We start from the raw sequence: 15,450 nt of genomic DNA, 5'->3' as shown, positions 1-15,450 counted from the left end.
CCTCAATCCATCTTCTATCTGCCCTCCCTCCCTATTTGTTTCAGAATTCCCTTGCCCTCCCCCATTTCTGAAGAAGGGTCTCGACCTGAAACGTCAGCTTTCCTGCTCCTGTGATACTGCTTGGCCTGCTGTGTTCATCCAGCTCTACACTGTATTATCTCAGATTTTCCAGCATTGGCAGCACCTACTATCCATGCTGAAAGCCTTCGTCACCCTATCTACCTGTGACTCCATTTTCAAACAGCTATGAACCTGTCCCCGTAGATCTCTTTGTTCTATAACACTCCCAAAGGCCCTATAACTGACTGTGTAAGTCTTGCCCTGGTTTGCCTTACAAAATGCAACATTTTGCATTTATCTAAATCATACTATGTCTGCCATTCCTCAGCTCACTGGCCCAGTTGAGCAAGATCTCGCTGCATTCCCAGTTAACCTTCTTCACTATCCACTACACAGTACCACCAATCTTGGTCTCATCTGCAAATGTAGTGACCATATGTTCTAAATTCTCCTCCAAATCATTTGTGTAAAAAATGAATAACACTGGTCCCTGTGGCACACTGCTGGTCACAGGCCTGCAGTCTGAAAAGTCACCCTCTACCACCACCGTCTTCTTTTGTATCTCCTTCTTCTTTATGTACCAGACTGACTTCTGTGGTCAAGCCAGTTTGTATCCCTGGATCCCATGCAATTTAACCTTACTCAGCAGCATACCATGTGGTACCTTGTCAGAGGCCTTGCTAAAGTCTATGTAGACAATATCTTACTGCACTGTCCTCATCTATTTTCTTGGTCACCCCTTCAAAAATGCCAATCAAGTTTGAGACATGATTTTTCACACACAAAGCCATGTTGACTATCCCAAATGAGTCCTTGCCTCTCCAAATGCTAGTAGATCCTGTCTGTCAGACTCCCCTGTAACAACTTACCCACCATGGACATTAAACTCACCAGTTTGTAGTTCCTAGGCAATTCCTTGCAACCCTTTCCTAAATCATTCTACAATATTTGCCACCCTCCAGTCTTCAGGCACTTCACCAGTGGCTGTCGATGATGCAAATATCTCTGCTAGAGTCCCCAAAATTTCCTCCCTAGCCTCTCATAGTCCTGGGATACACTTCATCAGGTTGTGGGAATTTATCTACCTTAATCGGTTTGAAGACTTCCAGTATCATCTCTTCTGTAATTTGGGCACTTTTTAAGACATCACTTTTTATTTCCCCAGGTTCCCTCACATCCACACCTTTCTTGACAGTAAATTCTAATAAGAAATATTAATTTAAGATCTCACCCATCTCTTGTGACACTGTACATAGATAAACTTGTTGATCTTTAATAGGCACTGTGCTCCCTAGTTACTCTTTTGCCCTTAATGTACTTGTAGAACCTCTTTGGATTCTCCTCTATCTTATCTGCCAAAGCCATCTTGTGTCCCCTTTTAGCCTTTCTGATCTCTCTCTTAAGTGTACTCCAACACTCTGTACTTTTTAGGGAATTCACTTGACTCCAGCTGTCTATATATGTCATATGCCTCCTTTTTTTTAATAGAAGTGTCTCAATAACTCTAATTATCCAGGGTTGCCTCCTCCTGCTGGCCATATCCTTCACTCTAATAGGAACATGCTGGCCCTGAACCTTCATTAACTCACTTTTGAAAGTGTTCCACCTAGCAGATGTTCCTTTGCCTGCAAACAGTTTCCCTCAATCAATTTTTGGAAGTTCCTGTCTAAGGAAATCAAAATTGGCCTTACCCCAATTTAGAACTCTAACTGTGGATCAGACCTATCCTTTTCCACAGCTGTTTTTAAAAACAGTGGAATTATGGTCACTGGTCCTAAAGTGGTCCCCAACTAACACTTCCGCCACTTGCTGTACCCAAGAGGAAGTCAAGTTATGCCTCTTCTCATGAACATGCTGCATGAGAAATTCTTCCTAAACATATTTAACATATTTCTCTCCATCCAAGTCATTAACACTCTCAGTCTCAGTCAATGTGAAGAACGTTTAAATTCCCTTAGATTACAACCCTATTAATCGTGCAGCTATCTGCAGACTCCTTACATACTTGCTCCTCGATCTCTGCTGACTATTGGGCTCTATTTTATAATGCTATCAAAGTAATTGTCTGCTTTTTATTTCTCAGTTCTAACCATATAGACTCAGTGAATGGACCCTCAAGAATGTCTTCTGTCAGTGCCGTGATGTCCTACCTAATCAAAAATGCAGCCACCTCCTCCTAGCTTGCCCCATAGCATCTTCCTGTAGCATCTGTGCCTGGAACATTAAGCTGCCAATCCTGCCCGTCCCTCAGAAAGGATTCTGTAATAGTGATAATATCCCAGTCACATGTACCTATTCATGCACTGTGTTCATTTGCCTTACCTATCAGCCTCTTGCACTGAGTGCAGTTTAACCCAGACTTCCCTTGCCTGCTCTGATGCTCTTGCCTGCCCTGACTAGTACTTGGATTGCCAGCACTGCCTTTATTATTTAATGTGCTGTCATTAACCTCTGCACTGTCCTCAGCTTTCGCTTTTGTCTCTCTACTGCATTGGATCAACCCCCACCGCCTCCCGAGTGGCTCTAGCAAATCTCCTTGCCAGGATATCTGTCCCCTTCCAGTTCAGGTACAACCCCTTTCTTCTGTACAGGTCACCTCTGCTCCTGAAGAGATCCCAATGATCTTTTAATCCCTGCCACTTGCTCTTAAGCCAGGCATCCATCTGCCAAATTCTCAGATTCTTACTCATGCTAACACATGGTACTGGAAGCAATCCAGAAATTACTACTCTTGTAAGGTTAGGGGGCTGATTGGCTTACAGCAGCTCCTGGTTCTTGTTTGTAAATGCAAAGCAATATAACTACCTGCCAACTTCCCTTCAAGCCGCACAGTCTGTCTTGAAACTGTTGCCATTGTTACACTGCCACCTGTCCAAAATCCTTAAAGTCCATTCCTAACAGTGTTGTGGATGTCCCTACACCACCATGAATAGCAGTGGTCGAAAAGTGGCTTAGCACCTCCTCTTCAGGTAATTAGAGATGGGAACGAATGATTATTTACACAGAAAGACGCATCCAATGAAAAAATGAATTTAAAAAATTACTGAGGAATCATCCCCTCGAGAAAGGAGTAGAGGGAGTTGTAGGAAATCATGTTTCCTTTTCCTGTTTTACAGAAGGATTGCACTTTACCACTTCAGAGAATACAGAGAGGGTAGACACCACAGATAGATCCTGACCATCCCTCAAGGAAGAACTGCAAAACTGTGGGAAGATATCCAGTCCCAACACAGCATTGCTCAACACAGAGAAGGTTGGGCAGTGAAACCATCGTCTGGAAATCAGCTGGGTCAAGGGAGCGTTCATGTATCTCCAGATCTAAAACTAGTTTGTGGTGTGGAGCCTTCCATCAAAACCAACCTCCCCGAAGGGTTGGCCATGAGTGATCGGTCAGGGTGAGACTGGGAAGTAATGAGAGTGGGCTCCAAGTGTGGTGAGAGCTTTCGTCATTCATTAAGCCTCATCACCCACTGACTCATTCCTACAGGGGAGAGTTCAAGAGTGAGCTGGATTCGTGAAATTTCACACAATCATCAATGCTCATGAATCAACAACACATTCACACTGGGGAGAAGCTATTTAACTGTGAGGTTTGTGACAAGAGCTTTGCACAATTATCAGGCCTGGTGAATCACCGGCGCATTCACATGGGGAAAAAATCATTCTTATGTGAGATATGCAACAAATCATTCCTGCAGTCATCGAAGCTCCTTGTGCACCAACTTATTCACACAGGAGAAAAGCCATTCACATGTGAAGTGTGTATCAAATCATTCTCCCAGTCATCAACCTTGCGCAAACATCAACGCATTCACACAGGGGAGAAACCATTCAGGTGTGAGGTGTGTGAGAAATCATTCTCACAGTCAGAGAACCTCTGCCGACACCAACGCATCCACACAGGGGAGAAACTGTTCAACTGCAAGGTCTGTGACAAATCATTCTCTGATTCGTCGAGACTCTTGCGCCATCAGAGGATTCACACGGGGGAGAAACCATTCACGTGTGAGGTATGTGATAAATCATTCTCCGTGTCCTCACACCTCCGTGTGCATCAGCGCATCCACACAGGAGAGAAACCTTTCAGATGCAAGGTGTGTGACAAAGTATTCTCTCAGTCAGAGAACCTGCGTACACATGAACGTGTCCACACAGGGGAGAAGCCATTCACATGTGATGTGTGTGACAAAAAGTTTGCACAGTCAGGACAGCTCCGCATACACCAACGCATTCACACAGGGGAGAAGCCATTCATGTGCAAGGTTTGTGGCAAATCGTTCTCTGACACATCAGGCCTCTTGCTCCATCAGAGGATTCACACAGGGGAGAAACCATTCACGTGCGAAGTGTGTGACAAATCATTCTCAGTGTCATCAACACTCCACAAACACCAACGCATCCATACAGGGGAGAAACCATTCACGTGCGAAATATGTTTCAAATCATTCTCAGATTCATCGTACCTCTGCAGACATCAACGTATTCATACAGGAGAGAAACCATTCATATGTGATGTGTGCAAAAAATCATTCTCAAGATCATGCAACCTGCTGCTTCATAAGAGAATTCACACAGGCGAGAAACCATTCACCTGTGAAGTTTGTAATAAATCGTTTTCGTCATCATCAACCCTCCGCACACACCATCACATTCATACTGGGGAGAAACCATTCACCTGTGAAGTGTGTCACAAATCGTTCTCTCAGTCAGGGATCCTGCGCACACACCAACGCATCCACACAGAGTGCAAACCTTTCAAGTGCGAAGTGTGTGACAAATCGTTCTCACAGTCAGAAAGCCTTCACAGGCACCAATGCATCCACACAGGGGAGAAACCTTTCATGTGCAATGTATGCAACAAATCATTCTCACGGTCCTGGAACCTCTTGTTCCACCAGAGGATTCATACAGGGGAGTAAAAGGTTTGTGATAAGCCTTTCCTAATATCTTTGATGATCTAGGACATTACAAGATACACACAGGAGAGAAATGCTTTGATGCAACTTTTGTGACAAGGCTTTCACGTGACATTTTTCCTGGTCCACCAACGCACGAATGCAGGGTAGGAACCCTGTTGGTGTATGCTCTGTGATGAAGCCTCCACACTGTTGTTTTATCTCTCAGGATAACAGCAGAACCATATACCCCAAGTTTTTGCCGTTCTGTCATCACAATATGAATTCCCTTTTGAGGGCATTGTTGATCTACCTACAGAAAGACTGCAGCTGTTCAAGATGGCACCTCACCGCCACTTTTCAAGGGCAACTAGGGACGAACAGTAACAACTATGCCAATGCCCCATGAGTGAATTAAAAATAACTGTACACAAACTCACTGTGCAGGGTATTCAGTGGGACTGGGACAAGAAATAGCTTTCACTCCCATCAGACAACACCAGTGCTGAGGGACTATGTTGTCAACAGTAGAGTCACCCTCCAGTGAAACAGGACTTAGGGCAACTCCCGTTCAGTGAAGACAACCAGTTGTGTTTCTATCCAGAGGTTTAACAGAAGTTAAACAATACTGTACATAGATTGAATCTGATTATTGTGCTCTGGTTATTGTGTCCCGCAAAGTATGTTACTTAATGTACGGAGATATCGCTGGGAAGTGAAGTACAAGCAAGGGAAGGAGTTGTACATCAATTACATGCGGTCGAGTACTGCATTGTCTATGAAAGAAGTTGATGCTGGTACACGTATGAAATATTCCAGATTCAACAAGAAGTAATGTGCTTCAGGAGGAGACAAACCAATGGAAACATTGATCCAGATCTTCTAATCTTGAGATCATCAGAAACTGGTAATAAAGCACAAAATGTTCATTGAAACCCCTTGCAACTTTCAACATACTGACTTGATGGAAATTTCCTGAGCAGTTTCAAAGTCCAATGGGGAAAATGACTTAAAAAAAAGTCTCCAAGTCTGAATTAGTGTCAGAGACTTTGCTCAGTTCCAATATACTCATGTAGACTTTGTGTAATTTTATTTTTCTGTGTTTTTAATTGTGGTCTGAAATGAGAAAAGAACTGTTTTAAAAACAAAGTTTGCTGGAGGATTGTTGAATGTTTTGAAAGCAAGTAACCTGACTTTCATTGCAGCATCTGGTTCCAGCTGTATCTGAAATGTGCTTTGCAGGCAAGTTTGAACCAGAGAGTTGTGCGCAATGGAGTTTTGGCAGTTAGTAGCTGATTGCGTTGTGGAGCACTTCTTACTGACCAAGGCTTCTGCCTGCCAACAACTGTGATTCCTTCTCAAGTAACTGAACAGCTTGAGGCAGCTTGGAGTTTAGGAACTGTTTTTGTTGTTTGCAACAAAAGGTACTATAAACCTGAAGAATACCTAGTTTAATTTTGCTTCAGCAGTTGCTGTAAACGATTGTTTTTATTTAATCAGTTTGAGATTTTTAAAAAGGATTAATTGGTTCCTGTGTCACTTGCAAACTAGTGAAAGCATCTGGCGAAACAAGACCAAGAGACAGCTTTCTGACCAAGATTCACAAGAATCATCTCTGCACGTGATGAACGGGAACCACTGCTACTTTTATTACCCCTATGCCTGGGTGTAAAGGGGTGTTTAAGAGGGTATTAGAGTTTTAACTAGTATAGTTATATGCCAGATAACAAAACTGTGGAGCTGGATGAACACAGCAGGCCAAGCAGCATCTCAGGAGCTTTTGTGCTCCTGAGATGCTGCTTAGCCTGCTGTGTTCATCCAGCTCCACACTTTTGTTATCTTGGATTCTCCAGCATCTGCAGTTCCCATTATCACAGTTACATGCCAGAAGGCCCTAATTGTCGACCTGTAGCTAGAATCTATTTACTTGTAATACGTAGACATTCTTATTAGTCAGTGTTTTCTGTTTGTTTGGGTCTAAAACACAGGTAGATTGGAGAATTTTATGTACTTTTTAATATCTTTTAATTTTTTTGATGTCTCCAAGCGTAGTGGGGCTTGATTTGCAGTGTGCTACCCCAGCGAGGTATAACATTTAACGGACCAGGAGATTTTAAACTGTAAACCCCAAACTAACCTCTGACCCATTGACTGTAGCCATCGGATCCCTGTCATCTCTGACTCTTGCCCGCACAACTGCATGGCCTGACCTGACCAGCGGCCTCCCTAGTCCCAACCTGACCATCCACAACACCCGATCACCTCAATCAGATTGAACTCCCATCCCAACAACCCTTCCTGAGTAACACCTCACCTCCCTGTACATTCTCCTACCCTCCCCAGCTGTCACTTGACACACTGACTACACTTGCCCTATCTACTTACCTAGTTACTTCACACATCTACCCACCCTAACTCCCAACCAGTCACATTTTGACCCATTTATATCTTAACATTCACCTTGGACCTCTACCTTGAGGTATGTCTTTTGCCTTGATTCTCTTCACTGCCGTCTGTGTGGATCCCTGCACTGATCTCTTCACTGCTCTCAATGTGAATTCCGCTGTCTGTGTGAATTACTGCACTGATTCATTTCACTGATATATTGAGGTTTTACAGAATGGAAAGAGATGCTTCAACCCATCATGCTTGTGGCTGTTCAAATCCCATTTTTCAGTATTTGACATGTAATCTTATATGCTGTGGCAATTCAAGTGCTTATCTGAATATTTGATAAATGTTTTGAGCGTTCCTATCTTTTAGATAATGAATTCCAGACACCCACCAGACTTGGGATGAAAAATATTTCCTCAAATCCCTGCTAAACCTCCTGTTCATTGAGCCTTTGCGTCCACATTTTAAGAATTTTGCCACCTTTGTGCCTTTTACATTTTGTTTATCCCACATAATGTTGGGTTAATTGAAATCCCCTACTCTTATTACCCTAATGTTTTACAGTCATAGAGATGTAAAGAGTGAAAATAGACCCTTCAGTCTAAATCGTACATGCCAACTAGATATCCTTGATAAATCTAGTCTCATTTTCCAGCATTTGGCCCATGTCTTTCTGAACCTTTCCTATTCATATACCCATCCAGATACCTAGTAAATGCTGTATTTGTACCAGTTTCCACATCTTCCTGTGGTAGCTTATCCCATATACATACCTCCTCTGTGTGAAAAGGTTGCCTCTTAAGCCGCTTTGAAATATTTTCCCTCTCACCTTAAACCTAAGGCCTCTAGTTTTAGACTCCCCCACCCCAGGAAAAGACCTTATCTATTTACCCTGTCGATGCCCCTCATGAGTTTAAAGGGCTGTATAAGGTCACCCCTTCGATGCCCCAACCTATTCAGCCTCTCTCTTAGCTGGTAACATCCTTGTAAATGTTTTCTGAACCCTTTCAAGTTTCAAAATATCCTTCCTATAGCAGGGTGACTAGAATTGCACAGAGTATTCCAAAAGTGGCTTAACCAATATCCTGTACAGCCCCAACATGATCTCCCAACTCCCATACCAAATGCACAGTCCAATAAAGGCAAACATACCAAATGCCTTCTTCACTATCCTATTTACCTGAGACTCCACTTTCAGGGAACTATGAACCTGCACTCCAAGGTGTCTTTGTTTAGCAACACTTGCTAGGATCTTAATTATACCAATAAGTGTATGAGCCTTGCCCTGTTTTTGTGAGATTAGTTTACGTATCAGTCTCCTTGATTATTTGGGGGTATACAGTATGCCAGCAATATGATTGCTTCATTTTTGTTTTAAAGTTCTACCCGCATGGTCTCATCTCAGGTGTCCTCAATGATGTCATCCTTGCCTTTTGCAGTAATTGATCCCTTGATCAATATTACAACACTGCCTCTTGCACCTTGCCTGCTGGCCTAAAGCTTCTATAACATGGAATATTGTTGCCACTCTGCCACTCCCTTAACCGAGTCTCCATTCTAGCAACAGTATCGACTCATGCATTTTTGCTACACCCACTTAGTCCTTCTTCAATGCTTCTCCGTGCATCACACTCACCCTACTGTGCAATCTCATCTTGCTACCAAGTTAGCTTAAACAGCACCAAAAGCCCACTAGCAAATCTCCCCGGAAGGATGATAGCCCCGTTGTGATTCAGGTACAAACCAGCAGGCTTGTATATGCCCTGCCATCCCAAGAAATGGACCCAGTCATCCAGAAATCAAAAGCCCTGTTTCTACTGCAGCACATTCATCTGGTCTATCTGCCTGTTCCAGTATTCACGAGCATGTGATACTGGGAGTAATGCCGGGATAGCACCCTTTGAGGCCCTGCTTTTTTAATCTGCAACATAACTCTTTATGTTCTTATTCTCTCTTCCTCCTGTTGTCGTTGGTACCAATTTGGACCACTTCTGATTGTTCACCCTCCCTCTTCAGAATGCTCTGTAGCATTCAGTGAGATTTTTGACTATGGCCTCAGGAAGGCAAGTCACCATTCTGAAGTGACATCTGTGGCTACAGAGTACCTGTAAGTCCTCCTCATGATTGAGTTTCCTGCCACTATGGTTCTCCCTTTCTGCTCCCCACCTTGTGCAGCTTATCTCTGGCTGCACTTCCCATTGGACCCATCACGCTCGCTGTTTTCCAGCACAGAAAATCTGCACTCTGGGGCTTTCCTGTATCTCTTGATTTCCTCCCTTCTTCTGACCAGTGGTCATTGTCAATCAGAACCAGTTCTTTAAGTTGCCAGATGACCATGTCCAAGAATGTACCATCCACAAAACTCTCAGCCTGGCAGATCACTGCTCTGCCTTCAGTCGAAGCTCTGAAACCCTGTTCTCAAGCTGATCAAACCAGTGCTACTCTCTACAGATGTGATCATCCATACTGCCAGGAGCATATGATTTCCTGAATCCTGCAGGGACCACCACCAATGAGATCGAGCTACCCTGATATACCATTATTTAAAACATTCTTAGACAAGTTAAAAAAAAAATTAAATCTGAAAGTTTTATTTAAATAAAAGCTACAACTTTTACATTTTCCTACTATCTCTTTAAAGTGAGGAAAACAATGTAATGACCACCAATCAGCTCCCTGTTTTGTGCTAAATTCACTGTTGTCAGCCTTTATGAATTCCGGTGGGGTCGATGAGTCTCTGGAGGTGTCTCCCTCAACTCCACTCCCAGAAGGTGACAGAAGACCTTGAACCTTGTCCATTCTTCATCTGCTGCCCAGGAAGAGATGATCCTGATGGTCCAGCAGTCTCCACTCCCAGAAGATGAGCGCATTTATGTGACACATGCAGACCCAATGATATTGCCATAGTATATTTTACATTGAAGCAGAATATTTCTTTGCAATAAAATTATTTCCTTATAATACATACAAATATAACTGGAGAAGGGTCAATTGCTTTTAATGAACTGGAGGCTCTGGATGAGATCAACCAGTATTATGAAAAGGTGTATGTTTTTTGAACATTTTCTGCTCTAAGAGTGAGAGGTGAGGATCTGGAGAAGATCAATTGTTGTAACAGTATCTACGATCTGGAGGAGATCAATAGTGATACAAAATTTAACACTGGGGAGAACTCTCGGTGTTAGAATGTCAAGGATCTTACAGAGGTGAGATGCTGTTAGAAAGTTAAGGGTCTGATGTACATCAAATGTTGTGATGAATGTGAGAAGATCCATTGGTATTACACATATACTGATATTCAGAAGATCTGTTCATATTTTGAAGCTGAGCATTCAGAGCAAATTACATTGTGTTAGGGAGACATGGGTCTGGACCATATTCAGAACCTGATGTGCTGAAACCTCTTTTGGGTGCGGGACAGCAGCAATTGCCAATTAATATTTTGCACCAGGAGATCCATCAGGTGAGTCAGAAGTGATGTGTCTACTTCATTAGTAATGTTACCAGGACCACTGCATGATCATGGAGTTGGTCATGGTTGGAGATGAAAGACACACAGTCCGAGATGTAAGAATCCACCATGTTGGGGTCATGATAAACGGGTTGACGTGAAATGCATCACAGCAAGTCCAGGTAACTCCAGCTTGGTTCCTCCAGATACTCTTCAATTAAGGAGCAAGCCTTTGTAGATCCAGTGAATGAGAAGAACATCTGCAGTGTTACTCTACAACATTGGATGATTTTCTCACTCTTACTGCCCAAGTGCAACAGCAAGCATATGATATCAGTATGCATCTGTTGCTGGAAGTCACCAGACTCCCCAGACTTCGCCAATATTCCCTCCATTTGGAAGGCTTCCACTGAGACTTGCTCATTACCTGCCCCAAAGAGTGACTGAATCCTGGTGAAGATTGAGTTTGATTGTTTCTGCTGGTGCCTGAAGAATGTTTTTTTTTCCACAGATAAGACAACACAGCAAAGTGAAAACATTGGTGTTCTCTTTATTCCCCAACAGACTCACCAATGCATCTGTCCTTCTCCAATGATGTCATCTCACTCCAAAAATAATGTTTTCTAAAGTTCTAACACAGAGCAGTTGGGTTATAGGTGAGGAGTCTTACCAGCACAGGTATTGGATCAAGCTATTAATCACAGCGTCTCTGAGATTCAGATCTGAAACACACAAAGCTTTCAGGAGTGTCCCAAATGAGATTATCATAGGGACTGTCTGACAATAGTTGATGAACAGTGTCACACAAATCATCACTGTCAAGCGCAGCCATTGCTCAGGCCAGCAGAACAACCCCCACTGATCAAATGCAACTCCTACTTGCTGTTGGATCCTCTTACCGTCACCATTTTGTCACAGATGTCACTTTAACTGACCTGACCAAAAAGGGCCTCAAGTGACCTCACAGACTTTTCATTCAGTGACTGACTTGCATCAACATCAAATTTATTTGTGAAACCTCTTTGCTGCGAATCAAATTCCGAATCATTGGGCAGGGAGAAACTCACCCAATTGGTGAGAGATACACGTAGGCCACTGAGTGTATGTAGGAACAATGTTGTCACCACATCTGCCATTCTGGGCTGAGTAAGAATTTCATATAGGCTGTGGATGTCAGTCAGGGAGACATTGGCCGAGTACATGTTAGCATTGATGGGGCAGGTTTTTCTTTCGAGTGAGTACACAAAATGTTTGATAGCACTCACCACGCAGGCTGTACGCTAAGCTGCAGCTCTCCACACAGGCTGGAAGAACTTGTCCACAGGGAGGGGCCACAGAGCAGTGGCTGAGACATAACTGCTGTTGAGTTCTGTGAGGTCAAAGCAGTTATCCCTTGTAGATCAGCCATGCTAAATTGCCCATCGTGTTCAGGGGTGTGTGGGTTATAGGGGGATGAGTCTGAGTGGGATGCTTCAAGGAGCAGTGTGGACTTGCTGGGTCGAAGAGCCTGTTTCCACACTGTAGGGAATCTAATCTATCATTTCAGCTGGTGAGAGATTAACTGCAGATGAAACCCCAGCAAATGAAGGATATCTGAAATCCAGCCCTGAAATTGTTGTCTCTGTTGTAGGAAGAGGTTTTCTAAGAGCAAGAAAGTGACCCAGGCACAGCTATGATGTTGGACAGGCAAGCTGTCACAGACAATGACCAGCAGTTGTCCAGCTAACCATAGTATAAGCTCTGGAAAATTGGCTCCATGATCTGTTGACACTTCTGGAACTAGACTGGTTCATTAGGTTCCATCCAGAGGTTCTGTCCAGGTGACATCCAATAACTGGATGGAGAGAATAGTATAGATTGCATCAAGGGCCATCTGTTGAACTGCAAGGGAATGTTCAGTTCTTCAGAAATGGTCTTCAGAATCCCTTAGCGCTCTTGATGCTATTCCACGCTGGCTCCTTCACTCACTAACTGGATGGAGAGACTGTGTTGAGGGCCATCTGTTGCACTGCAAAAGAACGATCAGCGCAGTGTGGAATTAGCCCTTCAAGTAGTGTCCCCACAAGATTGCCTGAAATTCCCAGCTGACGTCGAACTTCCTTGAATAATTACTAGCAACTCAGAGATCATGTGTATCACTGCCTCTTGCTCAATGGCTTCCATTGACAGGATCCCATCTTCAATTTTCTGGATGGTTTGAGGCTTATTTTCCATCTCAGCAATGATCTTCTTTACTACAACAGAAAAGAAATGAATAACAGGCTTCATTGTTCAGCCTGCCTTTTGAATACATTGTAACTGCTGAACGATTCAATTCTATATGCTATCTCTCCCTGGAGTCTGGAAGCTATGGATTGAGTTTCTCAGTGAATGTGGCTTGCTGTCCTCTCTAGTCATGTCTCTTGCACAAGTTCACAGATTCCTTCACTTTGTCGTGTTTTCTCTGACCCTGTGATGATTGCGTTGTAATAGTTATCAACATGATGGCAGCGTCTCTCAGTTGTGATGTAATCCTGAGGTCCCAGTGGGTGTCGTGTGTTTGCATTTCCAAAAACAAACATTCAGGGAGGAGTCACATAGGAATAAGTCACAGAGTGCAGGGTCATGCAATTAAAGTGAAAATATGAATATGGATTGAGTGCTGGTTAACAGACAAGAGTGTAATAGATTTTAGACTTGACTGGTTTGTCAATATTTCTCTCCTAGAACATCATTTATAGAGTAATAGAGTCATACAGTAAGGAAACAGACCTTTTGGTGCAACCAGTCTGTACTGACCATAATCCCAAGCTAATATACCCCCTGAACTGCCTGCGTTTAACCCATCAACTTCCTATTCATGTAGTAACCTAAATGTCGATTTTGTGGAGAAAAGAGCTAAAACTGAATCAAAATAAACATTCTCTACTACTGAAATGTAGTAACTGTATGAAATCTGGAATTAAATCTAGAAATAAGCCTGAATGTCAAGAACAGCTACAAGATCCACACTAATCTCGGTCCACCATTTTAGAAGGTTTTTTTTCTTTTCAAGATCTGTCAAATGGGTGTCACTCCTGCTCAAAGCTATTGTTGGCACATTCCTTTACCTGAGGGAATGCTTTGTCTCCCAAATTCCCTTCACTGAGGAACTCATCCCTGTTAACTCAGGGAGGTGTCCCATGACATCATCTGAGGAATCTTTAATGGGATGAATATCCATTGTAGCTCATGCCAGCTCATTTCCTCTTGACCATATCCTGAATTTGTGGAGTTTTGTTTAGCCACAGTTGAGTCATATGCAGCTCATCTTCATTTTGTGCAAGAAAAATATCTTAATTCTCAATCTGGGGAATTATCCGTGTTGAGTATGTAAGTGCTTTAATTTGACGTATTGAGTAATTTGAACATCTTCATTGGCCCTCTGTGGGTGATTTCCGGGTGAATTCAATATTTTCACATCCTCAAGCATGTTACTCCAGGTTTCCTGTTTATTTAGCATTGCTTTCGTCAATGGGACTGACAGTCGTTCCCTGAAGATGAAGGATTAAGATCTTTCTTTTGAACCTGTGACGTCTCATCATCTGATCCGACACTATCGTCAAATCCGCTGGACTAATTTGTTCACCATGTTGCTTTGCTGTCTGAACAACTTAAGTTAAAGATTCATCCCAGAGCTCAATGTTCCCCTCATCTGCATCCTTTTGAAAACTTTGTTAGTTTCTGTCATCTGAATTTTCTTAGTGATAATAGGATTGGAAAATTTGTGCAATCCTACGTAGTCATGGATTTTACAATGGTTTGTCAGAACTTCAGTGTCTGAGGACACCTCTAAATGCCACACTCCTTGGTGAGCCCTGGTTGTACACTTGATAATGCTGCAATGTTCCTGATGTATTTCCAAGAAACTGGAATAATTTTTCTTTGATCAAACACAAAAGTGTCTGTAATTATGAAATACCAGAGTGTTGGACTCGTTGGACTTTTAGTGAAGATTTAGTTTCATTTAGATCAGTGGTGCCACCTTATTTCTCTCTTTTTCTTGTCATATTTGCTAGAATCTCAGCAGCTTGCCTGACATTGGTTCTTCTTGCCATATGAAATGTTAGATTTGAACCACTAAAGGTATATTAGTAGATTATTTCTTCTTTTTGGCTTCTGCCATAAGTCATTGAAGCTGAATTAAATATTCCTGTTGCCCATTAACCGGTTGGTCAATAATTTAGCTGCTGGGCCTTGGAAACTGGTTCAACTCTTTCTGTTACCTCAAAGAATTGAAGTGAGGACTTCCATGCTGTGGATGTGCCTACATCACCATAGGCAGCAGTGGTTGACAAAGGTGGCTTAGCACCCGCTTTTTAGGGCTGTTAAAGATGGGAATAAATAGTGATTTACGCAGAAATGCTCACCTCCTAAGAAGAAATCACAACAGAATTACTAAGGAATCAGCCCATATTGCAAAGGAGTGCAGGGATTGGAGGAAATCAAGTTTCCTTTTCCTGCTTTACAGAGAAATTGGCCATACCACACCAGAGAGTATGGAGAGGGTAGACACCTAGATAAATCTTGACTATCACCCAAATATCAACTACACAACTATGTGAAGACATCCAGTCCCTTCTCAGCATTGCTCAAAACAGAGAAGATTCAGCAGCAAACAGAGATTTCTCA

General features: G+C 42.8%; 1 protein-coding gene across 6 annotated transcripts in view; it reads left to right on the top strand.

Annotated features, from left to right (window-relative positions):
• LOC125446373 (zinc finger protein 271-like) overlaps nucleotides 1-6,674 on the top strand; it is a 59,567-nt gene extending 52,893 nt beyond the window's left edge. For 5 of the 6 annotated variants that reach the window (XM_048519896.2, XM_048519897.1, XM_048519895.1 and 2 more), the window contains exon 2: nucleotides 3,177-6,674. In XM_048519896.2, coding sequence (XP_048375853.1) covers nucleotides 3,597-4,979 — 1,383 coding nt within the window. In that variant the 5' untranslated portion in view covers nucleotides 3,177-3,596 and the 3' untranslated portion in view covers nucleotides 4,980-6,674. The remainder of the gene's footprint in view (nucleotides 1-3,176) is intronic. The other variant, XM_048519899.2, reaches the window with a different exon arrangement.
• Nucleotides 6,675-15,450: the final 8,776 nt, after the last annotated feature.

The sequence above is a fragment of the Stegostoma tigrinum genome, chromosome 34, assembly GCF_030684315.1.
Source record: "Stegostoma tigrinum isolate sSteTig4 chromosome 34, sSteTig4.hap1, whole genome shotgun sequence".
NCBI classification, from domain to species: domain Eukaryota; kingdom Metazoa; phylum Chordata; class Chondrichthyes; order Orectolobiformes; family Stegostomatidae; genus Stegostoma; species Stegostoma tigrinum.
Note: the sequence above shows the minus strand (reverse complement) of the source record. Positions and strands in the feature narration are given on the sequence as shown.